The 15,679-nt window shown below is 39.4% G+C and overlaps 1 protein-coding gene across 3 annotated transcripts in view; it reads left to right on the forward strand.

The window, feature by feature from the left end:
- LOC126266861 (CREB-regulated transcription coactivator 1-like) overlaps positions 1-15,679 on the forward strand; it is a 674,669-nt gene that overhangs the window by 134,112 nt on the left and 524,878 nt on the right. For all 3 annotated transcript variants that reach the window (XR_007548939.1, XM_049971482.1, XM_049971483.1), the window contains exons 3-4: positions 2,434-2,560; positions 11,226-11,376. Coding sequence is in view for 2 of the 3 variants with exons in the window: in XM_049971482.1 (XP_049827439.1) it covers positions 2,434-2,560; positions 11,226-11,376 (278 nt within the window). In the remaining variant the exon portion in view is untranslated. The remainder of the gene's footprint in view (positions 1-2,433; positions 2,561-11,225; positions 11,377-15,679) is intronic.

Genomic DNA, 15,679 nt, shown 5'->3' on the forward strand with positions numbered 1-15,679 from the left:
TTCAAGGGGGTCCGTGGCTTCTGTTAACTTCCGAAACACACACTGTCTGTGTTTCGGAAGTTAACAGAAGCCACGAACCCCCTTGAAGATGTCCTCCGCAGATGGGGACGAAACGTTGGGTTACAATGCGAAATCCATCAGACCACGGCATAATAGCCCGGAAAAGAATTTTATTAATCAATAAGCTTTAGTGTTACTACTGCTAATGAAATTGTGAACTTTCTGTGTGCATTCCGTGTACAGGATGACAACCGAGGTGCAGCCTTTCTGTCTGCAAACATGATCATGGCTCTATTGTCCTCTAGTTTTGTATTAATATTGCAGACTAGCAATTGATCTGTAGTTAGGATGTGATGCCTCTGTGTTACTGACTCAGTGAGTACATGAGTATGTTTTTGAGGTAACTCATGAGGAGCGGTCCTATTTAACTTCAGAGATTTAGTTTTTGTCAGCTATAATGCCCTTAACTTTGTCTAAATCAGCAGTTGTGTAAGCTACTAAGTCCGTTGCTTTTGTATGGTTGAATGTAGGGTACGTGTTATATGAGAGGCCTTTGTTAAGTAGTTCAATCTCATTGGCACTGAAACAAGTATTAGTGTGATTCTCTACCTTACTATGGAATTGGAAGGAACGTTTGGGGGTTTATCTTAAGTAGATGTGTTAGTTCCTAACATAAGTCTTTCAAGCTTCCATTTGTGGGTGCTTATTGTTTTGTCACCAAAGACTTTTGTAATGTACATATTGTGCTTATAAGCATAGTCAAAAGTGAACTAATTGTGCCCTTTAGCTAATTGTAGGTGAGCTACATATGCTTTTTTATTCCAGCAGTCTTTCTTGGAATACAATGATCGAATTTGTTTACTCTCAGCTGCTCTCATGAGCTGCTGTATATATTTTGAGAAGTGCGCAAAAGTTATGTTAAAGCAATTTTTTACGTAATTAGGAATAATCTTATCGATAAACATGCTGGTGGTTAACTTAAGCAATTTCTTGCATGTTTTGAAGAGATGGTAATATGTTCTGACTGCCCATACAGCACTTCAGTACAAAATATTTGAATAGGTGAACACCCACAAACTAGGAACATATTTATAGAAAAAAAATCTACTTCAGTTGCCAGGAATTTTCTTAATTTATTCCATGACTGGTTTTGAAAGTTAAAGCTCAATCTTCAACAACTGCCAACAAGAAAAGGGGCTACTAATGTACAATTACTATGGGACTGACATACAAGAATGAAAGCTACAGTTGTGGAAAGTGGTGTACTCACATAATTATGGGAATGTAAATGTGTGGCGATTGGGCCAGTCAGTTTTGGGGAATCACATCCACGTCAATCAAATGCAAGGCACCGGAACAAAAACACTAACTTTGGGGAGGGTTCCGGACAGAAATGAACTCAATAATAATGTAAACAAATAAGAAACTTCACTCGCACATAGGAGTAGCAACCACAGTGACCGTCTGGACAGCACAACGTGGAAATGACTAGACTAGTGCAGATAGCCCAGAAGTCTGCTGACTGCGGTAGCAGAAGTGGCTGATGTAGGAGTCAATGAGGTGGGGAATGGAAGTTAATGTCTGTGTGTTGGACAGTAGTTTGTATAATAAGCATTGTTTGATGTTTCTACAGTGAGTTTGATAAATAATATTTATTGCTGTCTCACCATTGAAAGTAACATTCCACATCACTCCAACAAATTGGACACTATAGGCAGCCATACTGAGTGTCCTGGACTGAAGCTGTGACTGCAGCTGCCTTCTGGAGTGTGCGCAGTGGCTTATGTACTCTGTGGCAGAGGAACATCTGTGGGCTCTTGAGCATCATGTGATCCGTGGATATAAGATAGTCCATAATAGCGTCACCACCTTTGTTGCTCCGCGCACTGCTTTTGTGCAACAGAAGCTGCAGAGTGTTTGTACGTTTGGAGCCTTTCTCTTGCTCGCAGTTGGTGGCACCTGAAGATGAAGCTGTAAGCTTCAAAATTGGTCATGGAATAAATTAAGAAAATTGCTGGCAATTGAAATGTGTTTCGTTTCTATAAAAATGTTCCTCAGTTGCAGATGTTCATCTGATTAAATGGTTTTGCGTGCAACAAGTCTTGCAGTGGGTGAGGGGTTATCACACAGAATGACAGTCCTGTACCAATTCACAGATGTTCTTCAATCATCTCATCTAAATTCACAGCTTACATGTCAGGTCTAGTGAAGGAAGCGTATCACAGCTGCGCGCTCTGCAACTTCAAAACCTATGTGCAAGTGGGCACTGCTGAGTGTGTGCACACAGTTTATCAGTAACATATTATCAACTCTCTTGCCGTCCTAAGCAACAAATCGTACGACTCAATTAGTAGTTCCCCATTGAGTTCTGTGTTTAAGTGCAGTAACGATTTCTGAAAAACTAGATCCTCATATTGTTAACATTTCTTTTAGTTGCTGATGGTTCATTGTTGGGCTTAGTGGTTGTTGACCCAGCTGATTCTAACCGAAAACCTATTTCGACAACAGTTGATGGTCGACCACGTTCAAGCTGTGAAGTTCCGAGAGTACCTGGAATAAAGTAAGTGTTTAATTATGTACATAATATTCCCCTATAATACTTCTATAGCTGGGAATATGATGTCTGTTCAAAAAATTCTGGAACATTCGTAATTTCGTGCCAACAGTGCATAGGAGTGAAATGCAATTGGCATTCCTGCAGATGCGTGTGTTTAATGTGTAACTGCTGGAGGTTTCATTCTTGTATGTAGGTTAGTTATTGTTCAGTGCTGTACTGAATAGAATGTTTTGTCACACAATTTGCAAATTTCAAGATGGAATAGTTAGAGCAGCAACGCTTCTGCGTTAAATTTTGTGTGAAACTCAATAAAACCATTACGGAGACAGACCAAATTATGCAGGAAGTCTATGGGGATGAGTGCTTAAACCATGCTTGGTGTTAAAAATAGTTCACACAGTTCAAAAATGGCCGGACCGAAGTTAAAGATAAACCTCGTTCAGAATGCCTGTTGATGTCTACCGATGACACTCATGTCATGAGTGTTAATGAAATGGTGTGTGCCAATTGATGACTGACTGTCAGAGATATTTCAGAAGAATGGAACATTTCAGTTGGATCATGTCATGAAATCCTGACACAACATCTTGGAATGCATCATATTGCTACCAAGTTTGTCCCATAGCTCATCAGTCAAGACCAGAAGACCTTTGCCTTGCAATTTGTGAAGAGCTTTTGGATTTTACAAATGAGAACAAGATGTTCCTTAAGAGAATAATAACTGGTGATGACAAATGTGTCTATAGTTATGATGTTGAGACTAAGGTTCAATCTTCAAGGTTCTCCAAAACCAGAAAAAGCTTGTCGGGTCAAATTTCACAGCCAGGCTGATAGTTCTTTTACTTTTAAGGATTAGTTCATCATGAATTGGTGCCATAGAGCAAACTGTTAATCGATGGTACTATCGGGATGTATTGCAACACATGCGAAAAAATATGAGAAGGAAACGGCCTGAAATGTGCGAGACAATTCCTGGCTCTTGCATCACGATAACTCCCCCCCCCCCTCCCCCCCTCCGCCATTCATCCCCATTGGCATGTGATTCTCGCACAAAAAATGTGCTGCCGCATCCTCTGTCCTCTGCACACCTGCCCGCTGTAAATATGTAAAGTAAAAGGTAAGCGTAGAAAACTTCTCTGAGCAAAGTTCCTCAATTTTTTGAACAGACCTTGTATGTTTCTTGTTGTACTGTCTGTTGAATTAGTTTGAGTAATACAAGGTATAGTTAACACAGGTAAATTTATATATTACCTTTCACCTTAAGCAGATAGTTGCTTTTGGCTTGGTTATTTTCACTTTGAAAGAAATGCTCTTCAAATTCTTGAAATTAACTGCAATACTTAAAGAGTTTAAGGAAAAAGACATATTTTATGCTTATATGAATGAAAACATGAACTGTGAATGTTCTGCTGTGTTTATTCATAGTTGTAAACAGGCTTTAATCTTAAAAGGTCGCCGTCTCACAATACCTACTTAAACTAAATAAGCAATACTATCCATTGACAGCTGTTTTCCATTTATAAGTATGTAATTACTTTGTTAAGCAGTTAGAGAAGAATCCAGTAATTTGAAAACCACTTTTTACGATGGCTAACAAATCAGGTATTCCTGCAGAGAATCACGTGGAACAGCAGATCGTGCCTTTAGATGCCAATTGTGTGTATTGTGTTAGAATTATGTGATTAGTGGTTAGTGCAGTTAGTAAATTTATAATTTTTTTCTATTGAGCCAGTTTGCACAGTGGTCAAGGAATCGGATTTGCATTCAGGAAAAAACAGGGCGGGAATCCCACAATGACTGTATTGGTTTTTGTTTTCCATGGTTTAATTGCACAGGCTTCTGTCCAGACTCAATTAACATAAAAGTGTTGTGGGATGGCACAGAGTCATATTGTAAATAGTTTTTTACAGTATGATGTGGTGGCATACCAAGAAAAATCTTTCAAGCTTCTGTGGTTTCCGTCTACCCTCATCTGCATTTGGGCAGCTTGGATTGACATTGCCTCCCCATGCTCGACAGGTGTGGAGACTACAAAATTTGAAATAAGTAAATCTGCTGAAGTTTGTGAACAGTTTCATCAGGTTTGGTTGTGTTCAGTTTGCATTTTTATTGCTCATTAGTTTTAACTACTATAATTTGTGTAAATCCAGTACCACACTTCAGATTTCTAATTGAAAATGGACACAAAGAATGAGATTGCCTTTAGCACCTCCATTACATTATTTAATGACAGCAGTGTTCCTTATTACTGTTTGCAGGAATAGAATAGATATTGTGAAGTAATACGGGCGAGTAAAAAGTCCTTGGACACATTCATAAGTTGGAAGATTAAAGGGAAAATTGAAATGTAATGAAGGGAACATAGGTTTGATGTGGGGTGGCAAATTTCATAGTGAATGTCATTCATGGCCACCATCTTGAAATCCGCCATTATGAATTCAAGTAATTCTTTTTTAAACGGGAAGGGGGTGGTTGTTGTTGTTGTGGTCTTCAGTCCTGAGACTGGTTTAATGCAGCTCTCCATGCTAATCTATCTTGTGCAAGCTCCTTCATCTCCCAGTACCTACTGCAACCTACATCCTTCTGAATCTGCTTAGTGTATTCATCTCCTGGTCTCCCTCTACGATTTTTTACCCTCCACACTGCCCTCCAATGCTAAATTTGTGATCCCTTCTTCTAGTCAAGTTGTACCACAAACTTCTCCCCAACCCTATTCAGTACCTCCTCATTAGTTACGTGATCTACCCATCTAATCAACAACAATCTTCTGTAGCACCACATTTCGAAAGCTTCTATTCTCTTATTGTCCAAACTATTTATTGTCAATTTTTCACTTCCATACATGGCTACCCTCCATACAAATACTTTCAGAAATGACTTCCTGACACTTAAACCTATACTCGATGTTAACAAATTTCTGTTCTTCAGAAATGCTTTCTTTGCCATTTCCAGTCTACATTTTATATCCTCTCTACTTTGACCTTCATCAGTTATTTTGCTCCCCAAATAGCAAAACTCCTTTACTACTTTAAGTGTCTCATTTCCTAATCTAATTCCCTCATCATCACCCGACTTAATTCGACTACATTCCATTATCCTCGTTTTGCTTTTGTTGATGTTCATCTTCAATCCTCCTTTCAAGACACTGTCCATTCCGTTCAACTGCTCTTCCAAGTCCTTTGCTGTCTGTGACAGAATTACAATGTCATCGGCGAACCTCAAAGTTTTTAATTCTTCTCCCTGGATTTTAATACCTACTCCAAATTTTTCTTTTGTTTCCTTTATTGCTTGCTCAATATACAGATTGAATAACATCGGGGAAAGGCTACAACCCTGTCTCACTCCCTTCCCAACCACTGCTTCCCTTTCATGTCCCTCGACTCTTATAACTGCCATCTGGTTTCTGTACAAATTGTAAATAGCCTTTCGCTCCCTGTATTTTACCCCTGCCACCTTCAGAATTTGAAAGAGAGCACTCCAATCAACATTGTCAAAAGCCTTCTCCAAGTCTACAAATGCTAGAAACGTAGGTTTGCCTTTCCTTAATCTTTCTTCTAAGATAAGTTCTAGGGTCAGTACTGCCTCACGTGTTCCAACATTTCTACGGAATCCAAACTGATCTTCCCCAAGGTCAGCTTCTACCAGTTTTTCCATTCGTCTGTAAAGAATTTGCGTTAGTATTTTGCAGCTGTGACTTATTAAACTGATAGTTCGGTAATTTTCGCATCTGTCAACACCTGCTTTCTTTGGGATTGGAATTATTATATTCTTTTTGAAGTCTGAGGGTATTTTGCCTGTGTCATACATCTTGCTCACCAGATTGTAGAGTTTTGTCAGGACTGGCTCTCCCAAGGTCATCAGTAGTTCTAATGGAATGTTGTCTACTCCCGGGCGCGGGGGGGGGGATGCATCAAATAACAAGTAACACTCGCTTGAGCTCTGGGTGGTGTAATTTGTTTTTGTCTATCTTGTACAGTTTAGAGGTTATTAATGTTCAAATTTGGGAAATTACCTCCATACCGATTGCTACAACACATGTTCTACGTGTTATCCATCCCATGTAATGCACAACTGTAGTCGCCGTAACCACTCTGACTGACACTGAGGAGAGTGTCTCCTGCAATTTGGTCACAGACGTGTTGTATGTGTTCCTCCAGGTGTCTCGAATCACGGAGATGTCCCCATAGATAAAAATCAAGGCGCATTAACTCAGGGGATCTGGGTGGCCACTTAACAGGACTGTGGCGACCAATCCACTTCCCTGGCCGTTGTTCCTCCAACCATTCACGGACACCAATGCCATGGTGTGGAGGGGCTCCATTATGCTGAAAATAAGATGGGAAAATGCCATCATTGTTCAGTGTGGAACGGAATGCAAGGTCCTGCAGCAGCATCAGATACTGTGGTGTAGTTAAGGTGTTGTAAATGAAAAATGGCCCAGTGATGTGAGTGTCCCATATGCCACACCACACCATCACTTTCACTGGACTATGTTCTCGAATTGGGACAACCTAGTACGGATGTGCGTCACTCCAGTATCGACAATTATGTCGATTATCCTCCCCGTTCATAGTGAAATACGCCTCGCCACTGAACAGTATTCCCTTGGCAAACGAAGGATCCAGTTCATGTTGTTCAGTAGCCTACAGGCAGAGCTCCAACCACCTATCAGGGTCATCCTCGTTAAGTTGATGTTGCGTCTGCAGCTTGTAATGATGCCACTTGTTGGTGTGCAATATCCGGACAACGAAGGTTTGGCTTATTCCACATGCTAGATCCACATTATGGGTACTTTGTTAGGAATTTTCACAAATGGCGCAACAATCACAGTTGCAGTTTCCTCATTGGTGGCAGTTCTTAGTCGCCCACTATGTGCCCTATTGTGAACATAGCCCGTCTGCCAGAATTTGGTGATCACATGAGCCACAGTGCTGTGTGGTACCGGTTCTCTGTCTGGGTGCTGTCTGTTGTAGTCAGCTGCTGTTGTTCGGTAGCTGTGTTCCCCTGATATAAGGATGATTTCGATCTTCTGTTCACATGTCAGACCCATTTTAGATCACCTGGAACAAAGAGCGACATGAGTCGGTATCAAGGTAACTTTGAACGTTAATAACTTCTAAACTGTACAAGATTGACAAAAAAATTACACCACTCAATTCCAGAGCTCAAGCAAGTGTTATTTGATGTGTCACCCCCCCCCCCCCCCAAAAAAAAGGACTTTAATCCAAAATGGCGGATTTCAAGATGGCGGCCATGAATGACATTCACTCCAAAAGTTGCAGCCCCACATCAAACCTATGTTCCCATCATAGCATTTCAATTTTCCCTGTAATCTTCCAACTTACAAAGGTGTCCAAGGACTTTTGACTCGCCCTGTATTTCATGACCATTTTTGCATATTCAATAATGACTCAAAATGTCGTGTACCGCGTCATGACAGTGTATCATTGGAACGGTGCTAATGATGTATTGCATCTAGCTTGTGGAGAAACTTGTGCCACAATATAAAGAGCACTATTTGGCAATATCTGCGATGCTATTTGGCATAACATGATAATTTGTTATGACAAAAATTCTCAAATTTTCAGGTTAGTCCGAACAACTCAAAGAATGAGACTGAAATGTGTAGCATGGAATTTTATTGTGTGGTTAATTGCCAGTAATTTAAAATCAATCCTGAAGGCACTAATACGTCTCTCAAAAGTTTTAATTCCAGTAATATAAATGGAACATAGCCATATGAAATTGGACACCCCAGAGATCAAGAACAATTGTTGTAGAATCAGTTATGGAGAACTCGTGTAGCTCATCAGATGGCATTGGATAAAACAGATAGTAACCACTGATGATAAGTGTTTCCATGAATATAGAGGTTTTCTTCTTAGAACTATTCTTTTGTACTGAGTGCCACTTGGGTCATCATGATAAATTATTCACAAATAGAAATAATTTGGCTGTTTGGTAATTACTGTTTTTATACTTTGAGGGAACAAATGGTCTTAACATCTATGGATGCAAGCTCACAATCCTCTGATGCTGAATGATTGTACTAATGGTTTTTCTCTCAGTGATTCAACAAGACACCATCATTTGCTGTCGATTTATGAAGAGAACTTCACCTATGTGGAATAAATGTAGAATGTAGTATCTGCTAATAGAAAAGAACTTTACATATTCAGCAATACAATGGTTGCATTAAACAGTGCAGTGATTCATGTATTTGGATCTCATTTAATTTTATCAATAAAGTTAAACACGTCTAAGCAGTGTAATATTAGAATTTTTGTATTTTAATGGAAGCAAAACTTTCATCATCACCAAGGACTGAAACTGATAAACAGGAGGCAGTATCATTCGGAAGCAATCTGGTATGGAGAAGCAATAAGTTTTCCATAAATAAGTGAAGAATCCCAATTTCTATGGATCCCCATAGACAGATATGAGAAGCAAAGTAATTGGAAGTGTTAGAAGATACAACTGCTAAAACTGGGTACCGACAAGACACTGCTACAGTGATCCATTACACACATTATTCTTTAAACTAAGCCAAAAAAAGCTTCTTGTCTTATTCAGAAATCATGATCTTAAGGACATGGATGTTGAATATTTAAGATTGCTACGCGAGTAATGAACATCAGTTTATATTAGCCATGTGAATTTAATAGACAGGGAACTTCAGTGAAAATCATTTTTTGACCAAACAACATGAAACTGAATATCGTGTGCCATACTGCGAGTAACTTGTCTGTCTAATATTCTATACGAACTTGCAACTACTTTTCACATCCTTATTATTTTCATAAGCAATAGCGATTTTACACAAATGCAAGATAGATAGAAACTCACTAAATTTCTGTTAGCACATATCCTGGATACCCAGCACTGTTAGACTAAAAATAGTACATGTTTTAGTAATGATTACTAACTTTGCTTGTGTGCTGCTGCTCTTTAATATTATATTTACGCAACATTGAGAACCATACGCCAATAAATACAGAAGTCAGTAAATAAATACTATTGTCAGCTTGGCACGGTCACAACTCGCCACTTATGTAAGACAAGTAAACTGATTTAAATGCATACTGAGGTGGTAGTTTGATGCAATATGTAATGGTCTTGACAAATATGATTTATGCACAACAAATATTTGAAATCCTTGACAGTAAAGGTAGAAGTGATATTTTCTAGAAAATTGTAGTATATTTAATGATTAAAGTATCAGTTTGTGTTTCATCCTAGAACATATAGTTGAAAGAAGGAAAATGGAAGAATCTTCTTATGTTAAGTTTATCGCTATACTTTGTTTCACAAATGAAGTGGACAGCAACTTCACTCAAGCTCCTAAGTTAAGGGTTCTTTGGGAGCCACAAAACGTGATCAATGGTGATAGTGTGTGACATAAAAGGTACTCCAGCAACACTTTGACACTGTCACAATAATATGATTCAAGGCATCCCATAAACCAGGCATGAGCACAACTATTGGGAACAGTGTACTCAACTTTTCGTGTGCAGAATGAGAAATAGAATGGGATATCTTAATGTGGCAATACTTCATGCACAATGGCACTCCATGCTGTTTATGAGGTCGCCTGTTGTGGCTAGTGCTATTGCCCCCAAATGCTGAACAACTCCACTCGGAAAAACAGCAAAGGTCTTTGGCTGCTATGTTGGATCTGGAACACTTTGATGTAGGACTTTCCATCTTCTTCCAGGTTTGTGCCCAATAAGCAAAATAGACATTCTAAACATGGTATCCTCATGTTGCAGCACCAGCTGTGCTGTGACAAATGACCAAAGCCAAGTGCAAGGGTATCGCCGTATGGAGCCCTTTCCAAATCATTGCTAGCTTTGTAACTTGTCCAATGGCCATACTAGATGGACAAGTTAGTAAATTCCCTAAGCTAACCCACCCATGATCAGGACACTACCCTGTTGTTACTGAGTCCACTACCATGGCAGCAAGATGCTGCATGCACCAAGCTGTGTGGGCCTTTCATTATGGGAAATTCGTGTAGTGGATCCCAGAGCATACAACTTGACATTTAAAAGTTGATAGTACACCAAATAAAACATGTCATATAGAGGCCTCCAACCAGGGCAGATGCTCTACTGATAGGATATTATCAGATGCGTAAAGTTACACATCAGTTCTGTTGTTGCCTCCACTGTTTTTTACTGTTTGTGTCTCCCTGGAATCTTGTCAGCATTTATAAAATAGCATTACAGATAACATTTAACTCCCAGCTCACATTATGCTCACTGAAGTTGATCTCCATCTAAAAGTGATCTGGCCACATGTTCCGATGTGTGCAGGCTGCCGACTTGCTTCCCTGTGACATAAAAGCTGTGTATCCCACACACCCAACACACAGTCTGAACCACTAGATCCCGAACCTCTCTCAAAAACCTGGTAGGTTGTGGGAACACAAAGTGGTCTTGTTTTGGTGTGCCATGTATATAACATATCCCCATTCTGCTCCAACATTGTTTGGTCTACAATGTGTCACCATGACTCTTGTTTTAATGGATCTTCAGGTGTGTTAACTTATGGTCCTGACATTTTTTGTGGTTGACTTAGTAATCTAAGTAATATGATTCCTGTGCACTCTGAAGTAATTTTGAAAATTTGTTTGTTTTTTTATGAGGTATTTGTCTTTGACTTTCAGCATCTACCCCTCACAGCATGAACCTGGGACAGTACAAATCCCTATTGGCAACAATACAGGATCATTGCCAGACCTCACGAGTTTCCATTTCCCACCGCCTCTCCCAACGCCTCTTGACCAAGAAGACCATAGCAGCTCTCCATATAGCACAGTAAGTAAGCTTTTTGCAATTTTACTTCATAAATAGCTAACATTGAATTTAAACATATAATTAGTAATCTGATACTTTTGCTACCTACGATAAAAAGCCAAGAGAGGATACCAGCCTCTAGAATGGTTCAAATGGCTCTGAGCACTATGTGACTTAACATCTGAGGTCATCAGTCCCCTAGAACTTAGAACTACTTAACCCTAACTAACCGAAGGACATCAGACACATCCATGCCCGAGGCAGGATTCAAACCTGTGACCATAGCAGTCGCGCGGTTCCAGACTGAAGCATGTAGAACTGCTCGGTCACAACGGGCGGCCAGCCTCTAGACTTTCACCCTTCAGCACTGGCAATACCCACCATCCATCGATTGCAGTTCACATCAGTGGCCAACAAAGTTGCTCAAGGTCACACAGAAAAATAAATTATGCATTCTACAAAAATTTTCACTGCTTTCTCCCAAAGGTGGAAACCACACCAGATTTAAGGTGGTTTATCATTCCTCTCATATTCGTGGTAGAGTGCACTTATTTAGCTGCTTATAGATAATAGTATCAAGGACCTTAACGAAAGTAAAACTTTTATTTTCCATTTTTAAAATTTTAACTGTGGGCTTATATATGTTGTGATTATCATAAATCTTAATAGGGTAACTACTTCAACCATACACTGTTACCGTGATATAGAGCTACATGTGAGTTGTCAAGATTTCAGTATAATTGTTGAAAGTCTTGTGGAATGCACATAATATACGCATGAACAAGAGTGAAAGTGCTGCTGCTAAGATATTACACAGTCTTTCTTCAGAACTAGCTTGTTCAGCTCTCTCTCTCTCTCTCTCTCTCTCTCTCTCTCTCTCTCTCTCTCTCTCTCTCTCTATGTTGATTACATTGTTCTGGTGTGGCAGCTGGACTGGGAGGGACTGTGTTGGGTGAAGTGGACTTGAGGAGAAACAAAGTAAGTAGGGGAGAGATGGTGGCTAACGGGTGGGAAAGAGAGACTGCAAAGGAAAAGAACAGAAATGTGTTATGGTGAGGTTGCTTTGTCACAGATGTGGTGAGTTGTGTGTGCTACAGAATGAAGTGGAAGATTGTATTGGCAGGCGTAGATAGATAGATTAGAGGAAGATACTGAAAGTGGAGTGTGTGAGGACAACCAGTGAAGTCAAGCACACTGTGGTTAGCAGTGTGTTCCAGCATTTCATTGTCAGCACTGGTCTTGGGGCCACATTTTGATGGTGGCCTTTCATTTGTTTGGTCAGATGGTTGCTGATCATGCTGACATGAGGACTGTGCATAAGTTGCAGCAGAGATGGTATATGATGCAGGTGCTTTAACGTGTAGTCCTGCCTCTGATAGAGAAGGTTGTGCCTGTAACAGGCACATATGCTGATGGCGCATAGGTCAAGTCTTGCACCTGGGTCTTACTTAAGAATATGACCCAAGTGATTAGGGGTTGTGTGCAGGTGTGGCTTAAGGATGGAGCAGTACATAGGGGTGTGTGGCAGAATTCAAATTTGAAAGAGCACTGAAGGATTTGGGGTCAGATGTTTCCCATTTACAGCCTCAGTGATAACAAGTTATAACCTTGTCGTACAGTACGGTAAGTTGTTCCAGTCCAGGGCTACAATGGCTACCGAGGAGGGAGCTCCTTTGCATCTGGTTCATGGATGTGATTTGTGGGTAAGGGGAATGTGTAGATGTGGTCAAGAATATTTGTTTGTGGTTTGGTTTTGAATGGTAGTGCCTGTCTGTCTTATAAGGAAACCTCCCCAACTTTACCTCATATTTTAAGGAAAAAATAGCTCACTAGCAGGATATCAACCCCCACAAAAATTTGTTTCATAATTCTGATAGTGAGCGGTTACAGAAGTACAACTTTTAAAACTTTGGCATGCGCCATACGTTCGTCATTCACTTCACTACACTGCAGCCACTTAATACCCAAGCACAAAGTACTGTATACTGGAGTGAGTAAAGGGTTGTGGAATATTATTTTGACATTGGAAACATGAAGTTTTGCTGTGTCAAGGTGTGTAGAATCTAATCTGTAGATGGTGCCAGTGATAGATTTCTCTGCTTTGAACAGTTTTGTGTTGTGATTCACAAAAGCAGTGCAAACATATGAAATGTCACTATCCTTAAAGATGCAGTGACGTGCTACTTAATTATCATCATCTAGCACTGTTAATGCGAAGTACATCTGCAGGAGATGTGTTGCTCTTCCGCTTGATTGGCATGATTAAACTGTAAACTGAAAATAATTAACTTCATTTCTTAACAATTCTTCTGCTTCTTAGGCTGATTCATTTTCTTTTTGAGACGCATATATATAGCTGCAGAATTTCAGTACAAGAATATTGTCAAAATGATGTTTAACTACAGGGTGTATATACTCCGGGAAATCCAGGAAAAACCTGGGAATTTTATCGTCCTGGAGAAAATCGGGAAAAACCCAGGAATTTTTTTTAGAATTTCAAGAATTTTTCATTGTCGTGGACTTCAGTTAAATGTTTGACACATTTTGCTGTTTATCAGTTCTTACTAGTCAAAATTTCAGTCTTTAGGAGAAGGCTATGGAATACTTCCTAACAATAAACTGCTGCCAATGAGCGTGACATCTCAACTGTTTACATTAAGGTCTTTTGAGCAGTTGCACACAGGCTCACGTGAATGTGCAGATGAGTTGCATATGGGCAGTACTTGTCTCCTGCTTTTGGTTAATTGAACTGTGGCTGTTAGCTGTGTTAGCAGTAGCAACAGGCAGTCAGATTCTATCCAGAAAAAATTTTCTGGCACTCCCAAGCTGCTGGATTGCTGCATGTCCATAGCAGTCTGCGTTATAGTGGGAAGAGGGTTAGTCTCCACGTAAGCTGTGCTTATGTTTAGTGATTTTACTGTTTCCTCTTCATTTACTCTTCTCACATCAAATGAAAACATAACGGATTTCTGTGGTTGGGAGCTATCACATGAATTAAAATATATTCCCATAATTACAGAAGGGTATCATATGTTAATAGTTTCAGTTTTCTGATTTTGTTTCATTTCCACAATTTTGGCAGTCAATTATCTTGCAGAACAATTAAGTTATTTGTGTGGTTTTGCAAAATAAATGTGGCTTTTATTAATCCTTTCCCCAGAGGCAGTCAGTTTACTAAAAACGAAGTGTTTCATTCTGCTCTATTGGCTATTTTCATCTTATGGCACATATGGCATTATGCCACAATAAAGAACCAAACATGAGATAATACAGTACCAGCATTCCAAAAAAAAATTTGCATCCCGAAAACTGCACTGAAATCTTATCATCATGTTGGGGCCTTCTTTATGGTGAATATGGACATATGAATGTGCACTATAAGCCGAATTATGCGTTTTAGTATGGCGTACAAAATTCCGCTGCTCTTGGAGTATCCTATTTCTTTTATGGCATCATATAAGATCTCTTAATACTATACATGTACGAATATACAAGCTTCCTATATTATCATAGCTGCTCACACACAGTAATGGGTGTTTTGTGGCGCTCTTGGGCAGCTGCTGAAACAAAGCAGTTTCTAACAGGTTGTGGGAAATTATTTCAAATGGTGCTTTGAAAAGTGCTAGTTTCAAAATAAATTTCCTTTCATACAAGATGAATTATGTTACGTGTGTGAAGGCGCAATGAATTTCTTAAATCACAGAGTGTTTGACTCTCGTTTAAAACTTAACACATTGAGGAATAGCCACATAGAAGAATTTCAAGATGGTACATTTGTGTGATGCATCTTAAAGTGTAACACATGTAAAAAAGACCAATATTATATGTTAACACTTAGCTTTTCTTGCATCTTATTAATCTTGAAGACTCAATATTATAGGTGAAAGCTTAGCTTTTCTTGTAGCTATACTGTGTGCGTTAATTTAAAATGTTAACTTTCCCTATTTGTGTGTTCGCACTACTTTACAGGGATGTTGCTATCTGCTGACTACGTCACATGTCCTATGCTCTGAATATCTGCAGTCATCGGCTGGCGAGATCACATGACATGAGCTATGACTGGCTTTCGAAAAAAGCATTTCAGTCTTTATTTCAATGTTTCAGAAACTATCATGTGTTTCAAATCATATACTTTCATAATATGAATACAAAAATATGCAGCATATCATAATAAGAAAATATGCAGCATAAATGTTACTGCAGATCACAGATCTTTCCAAAACTTTATTGCCGAGTGTTTTTGTTCTCTGAAGTTTCACCTCTACCATTCAAAGGATTGATATTTTTACAGTCCAAGGGAAAGTATACTGTCACTTATCGTGGA

This window comes from Schistocerca gregaria, chromosome 4 (genome assembly GCF_023897955.1).
Source record: "Schistocerca gregaria isolate iqSchGreg1 chromosome 4, iqSchGreg1.2, whole genome shotgun sequence".
NCBI lineage: Eukaryota > Metazoa > Arthropoda > Insecta > Orthoptera > Acrididae > Schistocerca > Schistocerca gregaria.